This window comes from Glandiceps talaboti, chromosome 11 (genome assembly GCF_964340395.1).
Source record: "Glandiceps talaboti chromosome 11, keGlaTala1.1, whole genome shotgun sequence".
NCBI classification, from domain to species: domain Eukaryota; kingdom Metazoa; phylum Hemichordata; class Enteropneusta; family Spengelidae; genus Glandiceps; species Glandiceps talaboti.
This window is the reverse complement of record NC_135559.1, coordinates 19,068,150-19,092,170: the sequence shown is the minus strand read 5'-3', so window position 1 is coordinate 19,092,170 and position 24,021 is coordinate 19,068,150. Positions and strand designations below refer to the sequence as shown.

The 24,021-nt window shown below is 36.9% G+C and overlaps 3 protein-coding genes across 3 annotated transcripts in view; all 3 read left to right on the top strand.

Annotated features, from left to right (window-relative positions):
• Positions 1-231: 231 nt before the first annotated feature.
• Positions 232-11,996, top strand: LOC144442112 (sucrase-isomaltase, intestinal-like). The gene is made up of 11 exons (XM_078131382.1): positions 232-711; positions 3,554-3,699; positions 7,271-7,463; positions 7,747-7,846; positions 8,186-8,298; positions 8,655-8,780; positions 9,398-9,529; positions 10,440-10,556; positions 10,961-11,074; positions 11,488-11,575; positions 11,869-11,996. Exons 1-11 carry the CDS (start codon positions 232-234, stop codon positions 11,994-11,996), a joined length of 1,737 nt encoding a protein of 578 aa, XP_077987508.1.
• A 156-nt stretch (positions 11,997-12,152) lies between these two features.
• LOC144442111 (putative maltase-glucoamylase 2) lies at positions 12,153-18,494 on the top strand. The gene is made up of 12 exons (XM_078131381.1): positions 12,153-12,172; positions 12,897-13,033; positions 13,423-13,457; positions 13,932-14,048; positions 14,580-14,734; positions 15,173-15,257; positions 16,004-16,060; positions 16,468-16,598; positions 16,843-16,943; positions 17,361-17,410; positions 17,712-17,882; positions 18,426-18,494. Exons 1-12 carry the CDS (start codon positions 12,153-12,155, stop codon positions 18,492-18,494), a joined length of 1,128 nt encoding a protein of 375 aa, XP_077987507.1.
• Positions 18,495-20,540: 2,046 nt separating this feature from the next.
• The window catches only part of LOC144441894 (sucrase-isomaltase, intestinal-like), a 19,473-nt gene continuing 15,992 nt past the window's right edge, over positions 20,541-24,021 (top strand). The window contains exon 1 of the mRNA XM_078131147.1: positions 20,541-20,869. Coding sequence (XP_077987273.1) covers positions 20,581-20,869 — 289 coding nt within the window. The 5' untranslated portion in view covers positions 20,541-20,580. The remainder of the gene's footprint in view (positions 20,870-24,021) is intronic.

Below are 24,021 nucleotides of genomic sequence, written 5' to 3'. Positions count from 1 at the left end.
TAACGTTTAAAACTACGTCATTAGGGAATGATTAACAAATGTGCAGCGATAGGTAGGGTTGATTACGATGGACAATAATACCTTGCACCCAATAGGACGCTGCTGGGTTAATGTTTAATGGAAAAATAACTACAGAACCTGGGCGGGTAACGGATAGATTGCACACGCAAATAGCCATTTTGTTTCATTTCAGTTCCATCCGCCTTTGTGTTTGAAATTTCACACAAAAACATGGCGGACTCGGGGGAATATCAACCGAAGCGATCGTCGAAGTACGGCGACGAGGATGAGGATAAGAATAGAACTTGGGTATGGATTCTGATTGGGGTTTTGTTGTTCTGTATGTTCGCTGGTATTCTTATTCCGTTTGTGTTAGAATACTCAGCACCGTATTATGCATGGCGTTGGGAGGATCCGCATTGCCCCGCTATGATGGAAGAAGAGAAGATGGACTGTTACCCTGAAGACGACACGCCGAATTGGTACAGATGCCTGAAAAGAGGATGCTGTTGGTACCAGTCAACGACAAGAGCGCCGTCCTGTTATATGGCCATGAACATTGGATACAATTTAGCAAAGGAAGAACGGAAGACTGTCTCGGGCTACCAGTTTGATTTACTTCGACGACAGACGCCAAGAGTTTACAGCGGTGAAATATGGCGTTTGAGGTTGGATATCGAAATGCAAACTAATGAAAGATTGAGAGTCAAGGTAAGAATTATTTCTTTTAAAAAAATCGGTAATATTCTCTCCTTTTTCCCCCATGAACGTAGATCATTCAGAAATCTCCCGCGCCAATTTGTCAACTTTGCACTTTAGGACTTGTGTGTTTTGGTGACAAAAAATGGGGAAACATATCAAGAATTTATAGGTTCTTTCTTCTGTAAAAACTGACAAAATTTTAGCATTCGAGAATATTTACCACATATTTGTGAAATGTCGCTGTCAACACAGTTATGTACACATTTTTAATCCCTCAACTTCGCCGCGTTTTTATACACTACAAATTCGTGGAGGTTTTCGGAATAGTTTATTTCCAAGGAACGATAAACGACTATTACTATTTAACGATAAAATTCAAGAGAATTATGAAAACGACGCCATTTTGGGGGACATTTTTATAACTTTGATAAATGCGTGTAACTGGTTGTGTGAAGGTACACTGTGATCAATATTTACACAAGAACCGAATTCCGCGGCAACCATGGTAAAACCTCACCGTTATTCACACACTACCTGCTTTTGAGTTTTAAAATATGCATAAAAATTGTCAAAATAGTAATCTGGAAGCAATTTCAACAAAACATTTCTTGCAAAATTACAAAAATAAGGTTGTTATAAAATTGATGTAGCGATAAGAAATAGTTTAGCTAGGTATGTAATTCAAAATGGCGGCTATATAAGTAAGGTCAACGCTGGCGATAGAAACGGACTGACACGGACTAGTTGTACATTAACAAGTGACTGGTCACTACGTATGCAGTAATTACACGACAACAATTTAGATTTATATATATAGCTAGCCGTTCCCTTTGTGTTTACATTGAACTGAATATATCGTTGGCCAGCAATTGTTTTAACCATGTCCAAGGACAGAACAAACAAACAAACAAACAAACAAACAAACAAACAACAATATCTGATTAAAGTGAATAGCCACTTCGTGGATTATGTTTGCTAACCAATATTTTACCTAACTGTAAATGCGTTATCAATTTGCAATCCGATCCACATAGCTTTCTCTCTTCATATGTTTATTTATAATAACAGTTCCCAGGTCGAGGCCGACATTTCATGGTTATGGCGAGGTTATATTGACCATAATAGAATTATGACTTGGCTCTATTACAAGATGGTCACAAGTATTCAACGAATTTTGATAGTTGTGCGTTTTCGTTTCGTGTTGTTGACTATGCGATTTATCATCGTATCAAACGCCTGGAAATGTGTTCATATACTAGTGTTTTGGGGGTACTGATTTATTTCAATAGTTCATTTACAGTTCAGAGTGCACAATGCTTATGTAGAAAATGGACGACAGTAACTTTTTTTGTACATATTAAGTTATTTATTTTAGGAGGAACAGTTATATAAGAATCCAACCCATATTCACTTACGTAATTAACAAGTCTAACCTGTATCCGAAACAAAACAAAAATGTTCCGTGCATACACGGACGAAAACCATCGCATTTTGCATGAATTTCCTTTCTTTTTGTTGGTTTATGTACTTGCATCAAAATATCGTCAGCTCTAGTGGCAGCTCGTGTTTCGTGAAAACATTTCAAGCCTCTATGTGAAAATACCATAACGTCATGACATACTCCCACGCTGTTAAGATGCAGGATGGTGTGGGGAGAGAGATCCGTACAATGTAGCTCCACAGTTCAACATGCCTGGCACGTCTGTCATCATATTATCAGTTCATATGTACATGTGCTCAAAGTAGTTGTTTAATATTTGCATAATCGAAGTTGCATCAAATGGCGCACTTTGCGTCCGGAAACAACAAGCATAATATTACAAATGTGAAAATTATATACCAATCGTAATTTATAATTAGAGTTTATACGTTGAACAGTTTTGTGTAATGATAACAACAGGCATACAAGTCATAAATAGTTCATATTTTGTAAATTCTTCAGAGCTGTAGACAGACATTATACTACACCTAGTTGAGTAGGTCACCAAATTTTGTTAAAATTTCATGAAAGGGTTATCACCTGGATGACTTACTTTTTTTACTTGTCTGTGATATATTTGATATTTCAAACGTGTACGAAGCAAATAAAGTCTACATGCGAACAAAAAAGTGCAAGGGTCATCAGATCGGAACAGATAACATTTTGGCGCGTTTCGATCAGACGATCGGAATCAACAGGTGGTTGTGAGAACAAGATTAAAACTTGAACTTTTTAAGATTTTTTCGTTTTTGTTGAAAAATTGAACACTGGTATCTCAAGTCGTGTCACAGACAACACCAACGTCGCATCACTCGCGCCGACCACTTGTCAGACATTACGAAATTAGATGGAGACAGTAAACTTTCTGTGAAAGCACACGTAAACACCGAGAACACGTTTATAGGAATTCCCGCTATCAATTTGAAAAGCCTGTCAGTTTAGTTGTACACTTTTTTGTATTTATTTGTGAAGTGGATTTCAATTCAAACGTTATCCAGAATTTTTGGGGTTTAACTTTTATAGTTTGCTTTACTTTATGTGTTTATAATTTCTTTAATATTCATTTATAAAGACTTTGTTGTATTATTTGTAACTGTATATTTGTTGGTGGGAGTGTTTTATTTTTGGTATCTTTACTTTATAACACCCACTTAAGATATAGTTGTGCAATAAAGTTACAGTTAATGTGTTAGATTTTTGCAAATCTTCAGGGCGGGTCATTAGAACCTTAAAATCAAAAATTTTGGTAAATTACAGTGAAAATATATTACTTTTTTGGCATTTTAAGTCGAAATTTGTAGAGTAGTATTGCTGTAACGTTTTAACTTGATCATTCAGACTACTAAAGCAGCTTTAATATTTTTGTTACAGTTCTACGATCCAGGTTGGAAGCGTTATGAACCTCCCATTGATACCCCCCAAACTACAACGGTTGCACAGTTTCCACTCTACAGAATTGATTTTACAAAGGAACCATTCACACTCCAAATCAGAAGACGACTGACAGACACGGTCGTGTAAGTATACGTTTAGTTTTACCGACTTTCAAAATGGCGGCATTAAATTTCCCCATCGTCCACCCTAATCATGTTGTCACAGACGTCTGTATTATACCACCAAAACACACAACCCGTAATGATGGCATCTCACAAATAAAATGAACGTTAATACACTCTAAAACGGTTTTAGCTAGTTTTATAGGAAGCTAAGACTTCAATTTTGGAACGTTGCATCTTTTCCCCTCGTTGAACATTTTTCACGAAGAATTATCATCGGTGATTAGAACAAAGACATGCTTTGCTATATGGCTTATCACAAAGTTCATAAAATCAAAATGGCGGACATTCTTCTGTCACCACGTGATTCAGTATTATCAGTTGGCATTCCACAGTGTTGCAATCACAGCGTTGGTACATGCTACCGTTGTCTTTACGGTTTAGGAATATTTTGATGTCGAAAAATACATCTCTATACAAACTTGCCAACCGCTTTTTAAACAATGTTTGGTAGTATAATTGAACAATGGGGAGGGTTGGGGTTGATAATAATGAGCTTCTAATATTGTACTCAGCACATGGGTGAAGGGAGTTCTTACACAACAACGACGAAATTCATTAGTGCTTCAACTACATAAAGAATTCAATATGTAAACATGTTGTTTGCTTGTATTTCATTTTGTTAGAACTATAAATATTCACTTAATGTATACTCCTATATATATGACATGCATGATATCAGATATAACAGTAATGGCTGGTTTACACAATATCAATATATATAAATGGAAGTGACCAGTACTCCTGTTATATCATTAACGTATGTTGTACAGCTAAAACGATGTTGCCTTGGTGTTTCACTCATGTAACTGGACATTCGTTGCACACCCACAGACAACTTCTAATGCAAAAGAAACATTTACATAGGTGCCGTGCACAGTGGGGATGTAGAAGTAGTCAAGTTGATCTGTTGATAACTAGTTAGAAAATAAACCATTGCAGCCATTATAAATCATCAAGTCCATGTGTAAGGTGGAAGCCTGTTTTTACTGCAGTGTGGAATATCAATGCTTATCAGTGTTCAATGTGATTGGTAAAGGATTCTGCTGTGTTTATTGTGTTTCTGTTATTATTAGACTATAGAGTCAAAATATGTTTATCTTTGTGTCAAAACCGTAATGACCCATGAGTGAAACACCAAGCCAACATTATTTTAGCTATAAGTGGTATCTTGCTGGTATTCTGTACAATAGTGAGCCTGCACTAGGGTACTGAGAGAATTATTTTTAGCAAATCTCACTAACACCTCTTGTAAGAAATTTGTGATAACTCTCAATCTTAATAAGAATATACAATTTTCAACAAAAATGCAAATATTTCATTTCTTATCATAAACTAAGTTAATTTTGTTTGATCTGTGTTGCGTCTAATACAAGAGTCGTTCTTTGGTAACATCAACTAATGTTTATTTTAAGTATTACGTTAAGTGATGGGCAAGGTCAAGGTCACAGTCCACAGTGACGCGTTTCTAGGCTTTATAAAAGTACAACGTTTGATATGTTTAATATTTTATTTACCCATTTCCACGTGAAGCTGATGTTATTTTAATATAAACTATTAATAGAACATTGTCTTTTCTGTGTTTCTCGATTTTTTAGTGGAATCCGAATTTTCAAACGGGCATTTTAATAAATTTTGGTAACTGTACAATATCGTATGGCTATAATCCTAGGAAACATCATTGATTTCTTCATACAAACCTCCTCACTAACTCTCCTCTGTTGTAAGCCAAGCCTATCGAACGTGTTGCAACGCACTAGCCTTCTGGTATTTTCTATCGGCCTGGTAATAAAAAAAGTTAATGAACCCCTTAGAGTATTCAAAATTTGTTCTGATGTGCTTGGAATCAAATGAGAATACGGACACCTGTAATAGTGTAGGGGACGTTAACTGGGACCATATGTTTCATCAAAATATTAATGTTCTATAATCATGAAACTAGCTAATTATACAATTATTGTTTTATCATCGTGACTTGGGACATCCATGCAATGACTCTTAGCTCACATTTGACTGTGGTATAGAATGATTGATAGTCAACTTGTCCGGTACGGTAGCAAAGATAAGAGATAAAATAAAACGTGCTCCACCAAGTATATCAATGAAAATAATGTTTCAACTTGCATACTGTATATTGTATGACCTAAACTCTAGACGACATCAATATCGACAACGAAAGACTATTTTCACAAATGTCAGTGAAAGACTACTTCAGTGTTGTTAGTTGTCAGCTAAAACGACAAATCCGATATGTTTAACAACTACTTCACGTTGTTGTTGATAGAAATGGACAACTTGAAAATAAGCGTCATTTGAACCTGATGTTAAGTTGTCAATGGTGTGTAAACAATGTTTCTGATAGTCCATATATTCTCTCTCTCTCTCTCTCTCTCTCTCTCTCTCTCTCTCTCTCTCTCTCTCTCTCTCTCTCTCTCTCTCTCTCTCTCTCTCCCTCTCTCTCTCTCTCTCTCTCTCTCTCCCTCTCTCTCTCTCTCTGCCTCTCTCTGTCTCTGTCTGTCTCTGTCTCTGTCTCTCTCTGTCTCTCTCTCTGTCTCTGTCTCTCTGTCTCTCTCTCTGTCTCTGTCTCTCTCTCTCTCTCTCTCTCTCTCTCTCTCTCTCTCTCTCTCTCTCTCTCTCTCTCTCTCTCTCTCTATCTCTCTCTCTCTCTCTCTCTCTCTCTCAAAGTTACGTTTTAATGTTTCGCAGATAGAGGGGAACTTTACTTTTTTTAGACCTGATGTCATGATCAGTAGAATTACTAGTAATGTTTTTTAAACACTGTGCCTTTCAGAGATGTGTGACAACTTATAATTATCTCTGTTGTAGTATTTCGATTATTAAATGTATTTCTGAACAATTTTGCAAGATTTTCATCTCAAGTCCACGTGGCAAGAATGATTTTATATATTTGCCTTGTAATGTGCCCATTTTTTTAATTTTGTTTGTTTGACATGTTTGTGTCTTTTTCTCGAGTTGTTTTTAATTTTTAGGAGCCAGTAAATGGGACTTACTCCCGTTGGTCTTCTATTGATAAATAAAAGTAGTCAATTAATTGATTTATATGATAACCGTATTGTTTAAAGAAAATACACAAGTAAAATAATTATTTTTCACTGATGAAATTTATGCCCGGGGCAGCAACCACTACACGTGTACTGTATGATGAAGTGGTGTTTTACAGGAACACTTTGTCATACATTATATGTACATGGTAGGGGTGAAAGGTCAATTGTCAGGAATAGTCTTACTATTTGTGTTCTGACCAGTTAACTGACAAAGGTCGAGAAATAACGCCCTTGTGAACTGAAATATAGTTATTTTGTTAACTACCTGTTTATTGGTCAGGCTAGTAAGATGTATGTAGAAGGAGCGAAACTTTTTTTTTTTTTTTTTAAACGTTTTCGTTCGATTTTGTTGTGACCTTCAAGTTCTTTCACTATATAAGGAGTGTGTATTTCGGTAATTAGTCAATACATTATGCAAATTATACAAATTTATTAAATTAGAGTCTAATTTATTTATTTATTCACAGATTCAACACTTCACTTGGTGGCTTGTATTTTTCGGCTCAGTATCTAACGATATCTAGTCGTCTGCCGTCTGAGAATTTCTATGGTTTGGGTGAAAACAGACATGGACGTTTACAGCATATGCTGGACAAGACACAGAAGAATCTCAAAACTTGGCATATCTGGGCCATGCATTCCAGAAATCAGTACCCGGATGTAAGTCATAGTTGTATTGATAAAGACAGTCACAGACAGACAGACAGACAGACAGACAGACATACAGACAAGGTGGTAGACAGTTCAGTTCAATATTAAAGATTAATGCTATAGCTCAAAAGAACATGACAATGTCCAAACTTATAAATTACTACTTCTTACAGCGTTATGTTAAAAAATTTAAAAAAGAAAGCACACAAATTGAACAGATCAAAACTTTTCCATTCCCTTAATCGATCTTTGAATTCATCACGTGATATATTTACATGCCTTTGTTTTACAGGACTACTCCCAAAACTTGTACGGTCAGTTCCCATACTATGTATCGATTGAAAATGACGGCAACGCTCACGGTGTGTTATTACTGAACAGTAATGCTATGGGTAAGTGTTATATCACTTAATACCAGTATTTGACTTATATACAGTGTCACCTTCATCTTAAATTTTGACGTACTTATTTACATATATAAATTTAGTGTCATCCCCCTCCCCAATCCACCCCCTAAATAATCGTTTATCGCGAAGGCGGCACAAATAAACAGGATTTGGTTTCGAACTAAGTATGTGCACTTTGCACGCCGTTCAAATTATGTACATGCATAGCGGAACTTGGGAAGGAACGCTTGACTACTTTATATCATTACTGTATCAGGACAATTGACCCCGGACAATTATTTATTATTTATGACAATTCTTTATTAATTATTATTATTTTTTTAGAGGCTTCGTTAACGCCGTTACCGTCGATAACGTATCGGACGACGGGCGGCGTGTTAGACTTTTGGTTCTTCTTTGGACCGACTCCTGAGAAGGTCACGGAGCAATATTGTGAGGTGAGAAAATAATCACTGCCGTGTTCCTGTCACTAGGAACCTCGAGTTCTACAACGATTCTCGCAGAGAGAGAGAGAGAGAGAGAGAGAGAGAGAGAGAGAGAGAGAGAGAGAGAGAGAGAGAGAGAGAGAGAGAGAGAGAGAGAGAGAGAGAGAGAGAGAGAGAGAGAGAGAGAGAGAGAGAGAGAGAGGGGGGGGAGACAGACAGTCTCACAGCGACATACACATACAGAAGCAGAGAGACGAAGGAGCGGATGCGTTTATCTTTTGTTATCGTTGCTTATCTGGGGAATAAAAAACATTTTATGCATATATTTATTTTCTATCATTCATTGTATTTGTTCTCTCCATGTATAGACGGTTGGTCGACCTGTGATGCCGCCATATTGGTCACTAGGTTTCCACTTATCGCGATGGGGATACGACAGTACCGACAGAATGAAGTACATTGCCGATAGAAACAGACTGGGAGGAATGCCTTTTGTAAGTTTATCAACACTGTGGATTTACTTGCGTAGTTCACTTTCATACCATGTGCTATGTATTCTCCTAATGTATGTTCAATGACTACATGTTGCAGATGCCATGGTGTTTCTTTCATGAGACAGCATGATGTTGTTTTACACACAGACAACTTCAAATGCAATCGAAGCAATTATAGAGGTACTTCACACAGTGGGGATGTAGTAATAAACAAGTTACCATGCTGGTTATTAGTTGAAAAAGTAAACAGTTGAAGCCATTAAAATCATCAAGTCCACGTGTAATGTTTTCAGTAGAAGCCTGTTTCTACTACACTGTTAAAGAATAGCAATGTTTATCTCTTTTCAATGTGATTGGGTAAAGGATCCTGCTGTGTTTATTGTGTCTCTGTTACTGTTAGTCTAGAATTGAACTGTCAACGCCATGTTTCTTGCGTGAAACACCAAGACAACTTCAATTCTCCTGTATGTATGACCATCCTTGAATAGAATATTAGCTCACACGTGACTGTGAATACATCGCGTGAATAAGATTAGTGTACTTACTATGTCTCACATGCTGACCATAGTTAAGGAGGTTCTATGTCAGAAGTATTAAACATGCCATTTTTTTTCCAGGATGGTCAATTCGCTGACGTAGACTATCTTGACCACAAGAGGGAGTTTACTCTTGGTTCCCAATTCGCCAATCTGCAAGATTACATAGACAACGTTCTCCATCGTTTTGGATACAGATGTGTGCTTGCTTTCGTAAGTATATACTCTAAGATTAATTGGCCATCAACCTACACAGGACGACACGTTTTTCCCGCCATTTTGCAGTTGACAAAAATTGTTGGTTTTTTAGCACAACTGAAGAGAGGTTCTGTAGTCACGATATAGGCATGGTAAAATGTCTGTGTGTGTGGATGTAAACCGCCTGACCAATTGCCTTGGTATTTGGTGGGGACATTACTTTTGATGTGTAGATGGAAAATGCTCAAATGAAAATGATTGCATCAGAGATGGGCATTTTGGGTCAAAAGATCTTTAATTCAAAACCTACTGGGCGGATTGGGCTGACATGTATGCAAATATGACTAGCAACAAGACCACACCCATAGCAACAGCCATATGATGATGTATATTGCAAAGATAATAACAGGGATGGTTAGGCAAGTGGATAAACATCCAAACGTGAATGCAAATATGCCAAGCAACAAGACCACACCCATAGCAACAATCAAACGATGGTGTATATGGTAACAGTAAGAACAGGGATGGATAGGCAAGCAGATAAACATGCAACAAATGAACACCTACACCTAGCATGAATCAGCATGTGGATGAACATTAAAATATAACTGTACAGTTGTGAAACAACGCCATTGGCGCTACTTGCTTAAAATTGTTTTCACATGTTTTGAGATACAGTCTCGGAAATCATACTTATTGATGTATTTGAATACCAATTGTGATCTAAAAGTTATTACTTGTACAAAATAAATGGGGGAAACATACTGTCCAAATATATAGCCATGTTTCTGACATTAAAGTTGACCTGGCTGGGTAATGTCCATAGTGTACATTATTCCGTATAGTGTTTGAGAAGAAGCTTGCATGACATGCATCTGTCTTACACGTATTAGCATGTTTAAATGTATCTTTTTTCTCCATGCAGCATGCGGGTATTGCAAGTGAAACCCTTGGGACACTTCAATATGACACCTTTCAAACTGGTCTGGCGAAAAAAGTATATATTACTAAATCAGATAATGCAACTGTACTGTACGGTGAGGTAAGTAAAACCAAACACAGGAATGACATATAAATATAATTATAAAATAATAAAAAAGCATGAGAAGGAGACAGACAGACAGACAGACAGACAGACAGGCAGGCAGGCATACATACATACATACATACATACATACATACATACATACATACATACATACATACATACATACATACATACATACATACAGAGACAGACAGACAGGCAGACAGACAGACAGACAGACAGACAGACAGACACAGACACAGACAAGCCAAAAAAGATAGAGTGCAAAAGATAGATACATGTAGAGAAAGACAGAGACAGAGAGTACAAAAGAGAGAGAGACAGAGAGGGAATAGACAACAGCAATATAAATTATGTATTTCTATCCATAATGAACATAGTGATTTGTCAAATTTCAGTCTTGGCCTGGCTGGGTGGCTTATCCAGATTTTGACGACCCTGTGGCACAAGAGTGGTATAAAGATGAGGTCAAGAAATTCTACATGCAAGTACCTTTTGATGGAATGTGGCTGGTAAGTATAAACACGACATTGGTTTCATTCATTTTCACTTATTAGTACGCGGTTGGCATCGTCCTGTACTTTGGCGGAAGTGACGTACTGGCCTTGCTAGTGAACTTCCGTTAAATGTATTGTCGACAGCTTGCATTGCTACACAATTACAATAACAATAGAAACAGTCTACAACATGTTAAACGCAAGTTGCCCAGTTGCATCTCTTCCGGCTACTAGTAATGTGTAATCGCTATCAGTATCATACTGATAAGTAAAAAGTGAATGAATTTGTAAACAAAGCACTTTACCTCATTTAACATCCATGTTTTTTAAGACATATAGTGAACTCACAAGATGTCATTTCCCTTAAATTTATGAACATTGACTGTAGTGTAGTTATCTAACTGATTGAAAATTTCTCTTTTTCACAGAAAAATAATGAACCTGACAACTTCCGCCATGGTGATAGATATGGTTGCTGGAGAAACTGGTGGAACTACCCACCATACATCCCAAGATGTAAGTACGCTCAAAATTGTCAACTTTTGCAGTGAGAATGTCACGTGGTAACTAGTTACCAATTCTGAAAATCCGTAATTCTCACACACAATGTCGAACACCTTGTAATACACGTATATCTATCATCGTACGATACAGTAATCACTGTGTAGAAGGGATAATTAATTTTTCACATATGTCGTTACCCGCTATGGCTTATCCGACTTATAACAAAAGTGCATAACATTGAAGGAAAGGGGTTCAACTTCGACAATGAACTGTTCTCGGCTTGCATTTTGTAACTTGTTTTACAGATTCCAATCATTCGTATCAAAGCTCTCCAATGCAAGGAGGTTTCTACAAAATTACTTCACCACGTGTTCATGATAGTTGCAAACATAGTGTGCCAAAAGTACAATCACAAAGTCAGGTCTGTGTTTGAAATTGTGACAGAAATAATCTGACTCATTTCATTTTTTTTGTTATGTTCAATTTTCAAGACATGCACGATCGAAGAATGTGGGACAGGACCTTGTGTATGGATGCCACTCAGAAAACAGACAGACATTACAATCTTCACAGTATGTATGGACATCAGATGGCAATCACAGCTCATGAGTAAGTTTGTAGTTATTGTTGTTGTTGTTGTTGTTGTTGTTGTTGTTGTTGTTGTCGTCGTTGTTGTTGTTGTTGTTGTGGTGGTGGTGGTGGTGGTGGTGGTGGTGATGGTGGTGTAGTCGTCGACATTGAGGTAAACACTGACAAACTTAAAATTCTCAGTTAAGATGACGTAATTCATGACAAGAACATGAAGATTAACACATTAAATTATAATAAAGAGAGTACTTAATAACACACGAAATACAGATTGAGAGAGAAAAAGATGCATTAATTAAGACATAAAGGTACATTAAAATGACACAGACGAACGGACAGAAGGAAGACAAACAAAACAGACAGACAGACAGACAGACAGACAGACAGACAGACAGACAGACAGACATGAACATAGTCAAACAATCAGACTGAAGGTAGGGTAGGAGTTTTGCCAAATCTGTCATATTCTTAGCCTGAAAGATCCAGGCGTTGCTTAAACTTATATAATACGTACAACGTGTGTAACGAGTCAAAACGTGGACCAACGACTGGACGTTTCATACTCTATACTAGCTGCGCGTATGCCCCTTAATAAAGTACGTTGTGCATCAATAAAATGGCACAAACATCACTGTAAGTCCTAAACATGATGCGTACGTCATTTATATAGTTATATGCAAAATGTATATTGGTGTTAATGGCAACTTGTTAACCGTATACTAACCACACTATTTCTTCACTATAGTGCATACCGTGATGCTAACCCAGGAAAGAGAGGCATCGTTTTATCAAGATCTACATTCCCTGGTACTGGTAAATATGCTGGTCATTGGCTGGGAGATAACATGTCAATCTGGGCAGATCTACATTACTCAGTTATCGGTAAGAACATCAATTTGCCTCAGCCTTTGGCGCTCTACACAAATAAAATATATACAATTTTGGAGAATCTGTTTATTACAATTTTATCCGACATACCAAAGCAGTTGAGGAGGCAAAGCTGTGAATATATGTAGTTAGTATAAACTCAGTACTTGGGCGTATTCAAACAACGCATTACTGTGATGTCATACTTAAAGGTCAGGGTTCAACCCCTGGTTTTGGTATAAGTGTTATTTTATCAGTGGAACCATTCGTTTCAGGACAAACTTTTTCTATAGCTCTCCTAATCTAAACTGGGCCTTTGGAAATACTCGCATATATATTTGTTAATATACTCCATGCAACGTCACAGATAATATATTTATAAAACTCTTTTCTGTCTGTTGTAGGTATGTTGGAGTTTGGCCTGTTTGGTATTCCATATGTAAGTACAAAGTATGAATTTACATCATGAATTCAAACAAAGCAACGAAAAATGTGCCATGCATTCTGTAGTGTATTTAGGGATTTTGCATATTGGGCGAAGGAAGGAGCCCCTAGGCCATTTTGGAATAGATCACAAAGTGACAGAATAAAAACCTGAAAACTAGTTGTTGGGCAAGTCTTTGGGCTTATGTGAAACTCAAGGTTGGAATAGTCGAATTTATTGGAAAGTATACATAACCATGTTAATCATTAACAATGTAGCAGGTGTCAAATTTTCTATAGTCATCAAATTAAACTAAGCCTCCCGTTGTACCCAGTCAGTTGAATGTGTCTGCAATTGTCTAGAAGCCTATTTTGCTGAGTCATGACTATGAACTAATTGAGAACATTTTAGTCATTATACAATAAATGTTGGTTTTACAGTCTGCGACTTTTGTCTCATTTGTTTGTACTTTTTCTCCGCTTTACATAGGTTGGAGCCAACATTTGTGGTTACTTTGGTGAAGCTGAAGAGCAACTTTGTCTGCGTTGGCATCAACTTGGAATGTTCTATCCGTTCGCTAGGAACCACAACGTCAGAGATGAATTGGTAAATAAGCTAATGTAGTGTATATTGTCAAATATTTGCTGGAAATTGGTATAAATGTCCAAATTTGAATCTATTACGTTTACGTCAAACCAACTCTAAATACAAGCTCAAGCATTTATATGGTTTCTTGGTTAGAGTATGAATTGATGGCATCGATCTAGTGTATACATACTGTAACAAGGGAGATATAACTAACTGCCTGCACGTTACAAAATTGGCATTTTAGAACTCTAGATTAAATCGGGTATGGCATTTCGCAAGCAGCTGCAGTGAGTTTTCTTCCCGAGATGCAAAATGGAAATGACAATGAACATTGCAGCTGCAGAAAAAACATAACTGGTGACAGATCTGATTGGGAATAACATTATATGGAACTGCACCTTAGCTAGTTCTTTCTTCAGGTTGTCGATAATCCACTTAATTCTGTTGAATATAATATTTGATATGCTAAGAGTACGGAAGTGTGCCTGCCTGCAAAAGTATGTAACTCTCGTAGTTCTTCTAAAGCATACCCTTGTGATCATGTTACAGGACCAAGATCCAATGGCTGATCGTTACAGTTTGGATTTCCGTATAGCTGTCAAGAAAGCTCTGGAGACTCGATACACCTTGCTGCCATACCTTTACTCACTGTTTCATCATGCCCACGTCAATGGCTCCATGGTCGCCAGGCCTGTATGGGCTGAGTAAGTAGTACCTTATGTTACTTCATCCACGACTCCTGTTAATAACGAATCGCAAAACGTTTTCCAGGAATAGATGATTTCACATGATCATCTGAAAAGCACTGAGTTATGACTGATGTCTCTATTATAAATAGTGAAGCCATTGAAGGTTACACGTTCAATGGCCGAGTTATTTATAGATCCAATGCTATTCCAAATAAGCGATCCTGTAAAAAGAAAAGTACCATTACATGTGAGTTTAGTGATGGACAAAATAAGCCTTTGTGTCAGACGCTCTGATCCAGTATCAAGCTATCAAGCTATCAAGCTTCACTGCTGTATGAACTGTACATGTTGCATTCAATACAAATCAGAAAACTTGGAAGACTTTAATAGTACACATTCAAAACATTCTCAGTTAAATGATCCACTTATCTATATCTTATTGTCTGTTTTCAGATTCCCAAATGATGTTAACACCTGGGATATTGATCGTCAGTTTATGTGGGGCAGTGCTTTGCTCATTTCACCAGTGTTGGATAAGGTATATAGCTTTTCTCTCCTCCCGGGTTATTTCATTCCCTGGGTTTTAGTCTGTCTTTTTGAACGAATAATTCATATGCTTCTATCTACCATTGTCCCTTATAGCCGATTCACCTGTTTACCTCTAAATCACCCAAACACCCACCCACCCACCCCTGGCAAAATCCTTAGTACTTTCCAAACGCACATCCCATGTAGAAGGATCTATACGGATTTCACTCTCCTATGTCAGATTCAAACTTGCTGCAACCGGAAGCGTCTGCTCCCATGCCTGTAGCACTAGTAGTTGTTGTTACTTGAAGGCGCCTAACTCTTCACATAAAGTCCACAAGTACTAGTGCCAAATGTTACAGAATGATCTGCAATTCATAGACGGGTATAGCTGTCAACAAAAACAGTACCATCATACTCCATAATGTTCCTTGTTGAGGGTTACAGTAATGGAGATAGAAACTAAGGTGTCCAATGTGAAGTACATCATGTACACATATTCATCCATGGACTAACATACATGATATACCACTTGGCTTCCTTGAGAAACCTACCATTACCATAGATACCATTCACTAGACTAAGCAAGTATACCATCTTCCAAGTGTAGTTCTTTTTCGTTTGTTTCTGAAATAAACAATAAAAAATATTTTTAAAATTTTAAAAAAGTAAAAAAGTAAAAAAAAAAAAAGTATAAAAATGAAATGACATTTAACTTGATTCTACTTTGTTACCATTTCTTTGTGATTCCTACAGGACGCTGTCAAGGTCAATGCCTATTTTGCTGATTGTCGTTGGTACGATTACTGGACTGTAAGTAAACCCACACAAATATTTATATGCTGAGTAATTAGTAGAATAAGATGTTGAAAATAGTTTTGACAGACCTAGAGTGGACTTCTCTAATCGTTCTGAGACCTTTTCTGCTCCTATGAGTGCAAATATTCCTCATCTATGTTTGCTCAGTTGTACTGGAATAAACCTTACTGTGAAGGTTAATCTGTGAGATACGAAAAAGGGGAGGGGCTGATCTAAGATCTCGCAGTCTCTATGTGAAAGGACAGAGAGAAATGACTTCAGGGTGCAAATTTTATAACCAGAAGTACGTCTTCCAGACAGTCACCTTCTCAAGAAACTAAGAGTTCAAAAATAATGATGACTTACAAAGGACATAAGATATTGTTCAAATTTATAATTCATACACGTTTCCTTGCTTGCAGGGTCACCCAATGGCCAGAACAAGTCAAAGACGTTATATCACTATTGACGCTCCGATGGATCAAATCCCTATACACATCAAAGGAGGCACAGTCATAGCAACGCAGTGGCACTCTCAGAGCACACGTTTCGCGTAAGTGTATTGGATGATTTGCATTACATGATACCTGTCCTATCAGTTGAGGCGTACCATGACCAGTTTTGTCAACATTGTATCCCACACTACTAGGACACAGTTTCAAAGTTGACCTGACATTAGTTCTCCAGGTCACAGTAATGGGCAAACAAAAAGTTGAATTATGGTATTAACTACATAGTTATGATGACAAACACATTGTCATATAATTTATCAACGTATTATTTTGTTCTATTTACAGTCGTTTCCTTGGTATGGGCTTGACTATAGCCTTGCCGGATCTCGATTTTAGTAACGGTATGGCGATTGGTGATCTGTTCTGGGATGACGGAGATTCAAGAAGTAAGTGAAACCAAACAAAACTTCATGATAATACAATTTGGCTATGGTGATTATGTTCATATTTGATAAGGCGTCGTACAGTTGCCTAAATAACCATGTGTAGAGTCTAAGTAAGTAGACGTATTTCTTAAACTCTCTGTGAAGGAGGAGGGGGTATTATCTCGTCAGCATGAGAAGACTATCTTGCCATACTGTCAAGCAGCACATGGATAAATAACATGACTTATCTAACTGTCTAAGGTTATCAAAACAACCTGACAATTTTTTAAAATTTATACAAGCATGGACACTGAACAAGAGCAAAGAAAATCACTTTCCAGCTGTGTATTGCCTAGTTTTGGAACAGATAATGTTCTTTCAAGAGAATTCTTTGTCCCCCATTCCATCCATTCAATGTTTTATTCTGTTTGATTTCAGATACATATGAATACAGGAACGACATTTTTGCAAGAATTGAAGCTACAGAGGTAGGGTGGAAAGAACTTTACGTTTAGATTAACAACGTACCAGAATACTGTAAAATGTAGAGCTATGTGAAAAAATCTTAGTTTCAGCCAGAAGTCCCTGAAGGCTAGGCTCCAACTTCCAACTTATTGTTATCCAGGCATGCATGGCCAGTCATATTTAGGCAACACAATGACACAATGGCTGTGATATTTCAACTTGTCGACGAATAGTGCAAAATAAATAAAAATTCATAAAAAATGTATTCATCTGTTATGTTTTGGGAAAAACAACAAACACATTGACAGTGTTCTATCCTTTCAGGAACGCATATCTTATGTAGCTGACAGAGCTGGTTATGATGATCCATACCTTCCACTTATCCAGAATATCACCATCTTAGGAACACGTAAGGAAGTGTTCCAAGTATTTGTAGACCATCAACAGCTGCAGCCTTGGCAGACAGAAACAACAGAAACGTTGTATAATTTGAAGGTAAGTTATTAAAGAAATTAGGTAGAGGAAGGAAGGGAAAGTCAACCACCAGAACTTGAAGACTTTGCTACCTAATAAAGCAAAGAGTATAAATGTGAGGTATTACCACGCCCCATCCTCCCCTTGTGGAGGCCAATACGCGACATAAATACGAACTAGAACACAAAAATATAAAACCGTGTAAAAATGCCATAAATGGGACGAATCAAGCAATCAGTTTCGAAAGGATCGGAAATATTTTCCACTGGTTAATACTAGACTGGCGGATCAGCTGTTGTGGGCGTGGTCTAACCTCCCTTTCCCCAAACAATATGAGGGGAGACTGATAAGCCCAGACCGATGACATCATTGCATTCTAGTTTAATACTCGTGTGTACACAATCACTGGAAGATGACAGTATTGTAGGTGTTACACGTCAAGGTGTTAGTGCTTATACATCACGTGTCATTATTGTGACATCTTGAATTTGATTCAGCTTGCAATATTAAAGTTTTCTACAATATTCACAGATGATTAATAATTCATTCTCTTTTTTCTTGCAGACACTTACCTTATATAACGTGGATATCACGATAAATGAAGATCATGATATTGATATTCGTTACATTTAAAGTAAAAAAAAATATCACTTTTGCAGATTTTTTTTAAAACATTTTTTTCGGTCAAGTACAAACGAAATTGTATAACCTATTGTAAACTACCATTCCAAGATCCCTCACCGTTGTCTGTTTGTTTATATTGACTTTGAAGAAAGAAATTACAGAAAAAAAATGTAGTTTTGACTAATCTGTTATAAGGTGAATATACTCATTGTCATTTTATACTTTGTTCCTATAATTATTGCAACCAACTAAGCTAGAATCTGAGTATATTTTATCACCAGAATCATGGTCTTTGTTTAACTTTTATTTGAAATTGATCATAAAACATTGAAACAAGCTGATTTCCAGAGCAATTTTAGAATTACAATCATACAAAATGATGACGATATTAGTTTACTTTATCTTTTATATTGCTAACTTTAACTTCTTTTCAAGTTGTTTTTTGATGAACCAGTGGTGGTGAGTCATTTTTTCGGCAGTTAGAGTGATAATTTGATGAAACGTGTATAGAACTTATATTTAGTTAGACATAGAAGTCAGTTATTTAGTTGCTTGTTTACGTTTCTTGAACAAATTTCACTTTGAGTAGATATTCAAGATGGCGTCGCTAAGTTCAAGATGGCGTCTCTAATAGGTCAGAGGTCAAGTTTTCATTCGTGTAGTCGCTTGCCATGTCACAATTTAAGGACTGTCTTCTGAATATTTTTGAGCATGCGCATTTATAAAGTATTGATATGAATAAATATAACTTTAATATTATTATAATAAGGAAACAAGACACAACAAACTGTAAAAAAAAAAATGAAACTTTGATATTACCTTGATTATTTGTATATGCAAGCTGGGTTCCCGTAGAAAGTGTAGAATTTTGTTTTGCTCCCAATACTGCCCGCAGGTTAACATAGTTAACTTTTGAAAGAGACAGATCTGATTATTTGTAAATTCTTATTATGTGTCTGTTTTGAACTATAAATATTGATTCAAATGAAATAAATATTTTTCACAATTAAACGTGATTCAATATGATGTCTTTTGTCTGATGCTTGCCTGGCTGTTTGTCATAATCATAAGACGTCCGACGTGAGTTTGAAGTCTTCATATATCAAGCATATGATATGAGCGAGGCAGGTAGCAAAAATAATTTGTTATCCTTCAACATATGTTTGCGTTCTCTTGAATGCCTTGAATTTGCTTACAGTATTCAAACACTAAGAAAAATACCACGTAGACATAAATTTTGAATTGATAACTTCACTTGCACTTTCATGACTATATATCATTGTAATACATCACACAGACTAAACTACCGTAACTCCGATAAACCTCAGATTTACTATTTAATTTAAAAAAAAAGAATGAATGAATTGAATATATAATATTCTTAATGTTGATAAACATTGGACATAGAAACAAGCCCTATGTAGCCATTCCCCAGGATTTAGTTGGGTAAATTAAACAAGTGTTGAACATGTTCTTCTATAATCCATCGAGTCGAGTATTCCGCGCCTACCTGCGTTCAAAAACTGTCATGTGTTGACTCTGGAGTGGGTCACTGCCGGAGTTTTATTAAAGTATGATGCATGACTTCGCCGTTTGTAACAGATCAATCAATCAATAAATCAATCACATAGAGATAATCGTCACTACTTGTTGCCAAAGTCAAATGTTTTCATAATTCAAAAATATGATCAATAGGCAACTTGCAAACCCATCATGTTGAATGTTGCATCATGGGAAATGTGATAATAACTACTAATCAAATAGTATTCTAAACAATACTGTTGCATTGCTTTTTAACCACAAATGACCAATTCATAGTCACCCTGACCATTGTGGGAGATTTATCTTATCGGTAGCTCCTGATTAGGTATTACGATAACCACAGATAATCCCATAGTCCTTTGCGTCTGAGCATGCTCAGTCTGGATTGCAAGTTCCCTATTTCATGAGCTCATGATTGATGTGATGAAGCCATGTTGAATATGTTAGACAATGCTGTGCCCGTCTGACCTTTGTCGTCGACGTATGTAATGCAAACACAGTTTCCACACTTAGTGATTCTACTAGTTATTAGCGTCTTCGGAGTTGTTTGAAAATGAAGCGAAAGAAGGGAACAAAATCAAAACTGAACCTTAAACCACGGACAAGTGAGCTTTCTTACTTGTCTGAGCCTGAACCTACGTATACTGACCGGGGACATCGACAGGAAACTGACACGAACAGGTTGCTACTGATTTGTTTGTGTGTCGGTCTGCTCGCTGTAATAGTGAATGTCGTAGTGGGCGTGTACTATATGACTTCGCAGCGGGGTAAGGTGAATGATTCTGCTAATGGTGGACAGTGCGCCACTGACGATATCGCAAAATTTGACTGTTTTCCTGAAGGTAAGTTTGTGTATAGATACATTCAATCTCGGGATTGTGCGATTTTGTACTGAAACGAGTTTTAAACAGGCTATATGTAGTGCTAATGTGACGTTGCATTGAGATGCCTGATGAGGTCACCAGTCCTTCTTTGACGTCACTTCCTCGAATCGAAATGTCAGAAACAAGTTTCAATAGCGGTTTTCTGTCTAGTACATTTGCAACTTCACCACAATAATATACACTTCTTTTACCGATATTTATTTATGAGGCCGGTGATGTATTCTTGTTGAGGGAGGGGGCATTGATGGATGAGATGCCTGATGAGGTCACCAGTCCTTCTTTGACGTCACTTCCTCGAATCGAAATGTCAGAAACAAGTTTCAATATGCCATTGACGTCGACGTTAGGACACTAACAGAATTCACGGCACCCACTGTTGGGGAAATAGGGGAGGGGGTCCTGAAAATTCTGATTGTCTTAAAAGGTGGGGCTCTAGAATTTTTGCTCTTACAAATGTTTATTACTTGTTGCTCTTAACTGAAACCAAACCACACGTGACCTCAGGAGGAGCGGTTTTCTGTCTAGTACATTTGCAACTTCACCACAATAATATACACTTCTTTTACCGATATTTATTTATGAGGCCGGTGATGTATTCTTGTTGAGGGAGGGGGCATTGATGGATGGGGTTTGACCATTGTAGTAACTAGTTACAATATATGGTAAGGATGTCCCGTGCAACCTAGATATATCGATGCAGCTATCTCATTATGTCCGGTACAAAACGGTTTTAGTTTTATATTATTATATCTTATCAGTGGAGTAATGAGGATTACATGGACCGACTTTTTTTATAATTCTATCTGTTTTTGACAACTGAATTTCATACGTATCTGATCTTGGTCTTTGCGATATTAAATCAAAGAAAAAACCCGAAATGGTTAGCGTCACATAGTGAAGTAGACTGTAAGATACGTCGTGACGTTTCGCCCTCACTGGCCTCCTCTCAAGTGGGAGGGGTTGGCCGATGTGTGAGGGCGCCCCGTCACGACGTACCTTACAGACTAATAGTGAAGTGGGTCTGACTTCCATAAAGAAATAGCACACTGGTATGTTGGTCAGCTCCAGCAGTAAGCAGTACATCAGTACAGGAGCTCATGGAAACATGTTTATCTTTGTGACTAGACAGGGCATGCGCAGAACAAAGCTTATTTTTACTACTTTTGTGTTGACTAAATATTACCAGGGTATGTGGTGACCTGGGTCAGCAACAAATCCAGACGATATCCCGCTTATCTCAATACCTACACTCCCCGCATTTCTGTCGTATGAGTAATGTTTACATTGGTAGATACACATTTAGACACCCACACACCAAAATAGATCAGTATATAAACATGCAAGAAAATCAACCTACACAAATTTAGGGATTTTTCAAGAGTATGAAAATAATTATTTTACAATCTTGTCAATTATGCAGAACACTGATGATGATGACTTCTTCAGTTTAGAAGAGAAAAATCTTGTTTTATACCAAATTTACATGTCATTACCGAATTTACATATTCATTACTGAATTTACTTATTTTATTACCAAATTTACGTCATCGAATTTACATATTTCAGTACAAATTTTACATATTTCATGATCGAGTTTACATATTGTGTCAGTATTTTGAATATTTTCCAATGTTATCACTTAAAATTGATGATACTAAATAGAAGAAATCTAAAGTTTCCCCAGGGATAATTTCGTCCTGACCTTTAATCACGTCAGCATATACAAAATCACGTCTTATGACAGACAGACTTTTCACCTCGACTTGGGGGTCAACCAAACAAGTATATTTGTTATTTCGAATTCTTCTCGCTTCAATTATCGCTGAAATGCAACGTGAAAAGTTGAGGAAACGGAAACCTACAACTCGAAAATGCATTCTGATTTGTATCGGTGTGTTAGTCGGCTGTGTTGTCGCTTTGCATGTTTTCTTCGAACTTTACATGAATCGAGACCTATTGAACTTAGGTTATATTTTTGGCCGGCAATCCACCATTGTCACAGAAACAAAACGGTTTAACTGTGTCCCAGAAGGTAAGTACCCGAAGTAATCGTTCAGTTTTTATATGTACAGTAAATTCCGAGGAAATAGGACAGTCAAAAAGTAGGCTTACGCTCACACTACCAACTGTTTTTCACGTAACCAGAATTTTGTAGACCTTTCACGGAGCTAAAATAAATTTAAACCACTATGACATGTTGAGTTTCAGTGAGGCAGTGGAATAGGGTGGGGATACATTGCACTAACTGCTGAATTAGTATAAGTCACTGATTACACTGCAGTATGACCTCTGCTGACCCCTAGTCTGTTATCGTGTTATTCTTGAATAATTGTCCTATCTCATGTATTAAAAGCCATTGTCTGTAGTTCTGGTAACAAGAATGTAATAGTTAAAATTGAATCTGAAATTATGGACGTCTTTTTAATAAGTATATAATTATTCCTCGATATTCTCTGCTAAACTTTGAATTCTAGGTCGTCCATTGATCTTCATCCTACTGTCACCCGCTGCGTCATCAAGCTAACAAGAGAATTATGGCCATATACATGTTTTGTTTTTTTGGTTTACTGTGCCTAAAACATTAACATATAGTAAGGAAATAAGGAACAATAACTTATGTATCAAACAAATACCGTTTATATTGCCGCATAATACATGTACCTGAGTGCGGTGATTCTAACATTTGAAGTGACTACAAACTGACTGGCCCTACAGAACTGGTTGCTATATTCGTAGACCACTTATTCGGTGTGTCGTTCCTTATCCAATGCTATCAAAGATTACTTTTGGTACAGCTTTCTTGAACTAGTTCTCGCAAAGTCTGTTCGTCAACAACAGACATTTGAAACAGCTCTATAGACATTAACAATATTGCAAATCTGTTCCTGACCCTTAAAAAACAGAATGGTGCTCAATCCATACGTGATACCTCCATTGAAAATGGGTCGTACTCTTGCACTAGCTGCAACAGGGATATTTTTTATGGAACAAAAGATATATTCATTAAAAATTGGTCTATTATTTATAAAAAGATAGAGGTACTCTATTAATTAGTCAATATTATATGTAGGTAGTGTCGTGGTAAGTTTAAATCTTGAGCGAAAGTTCAG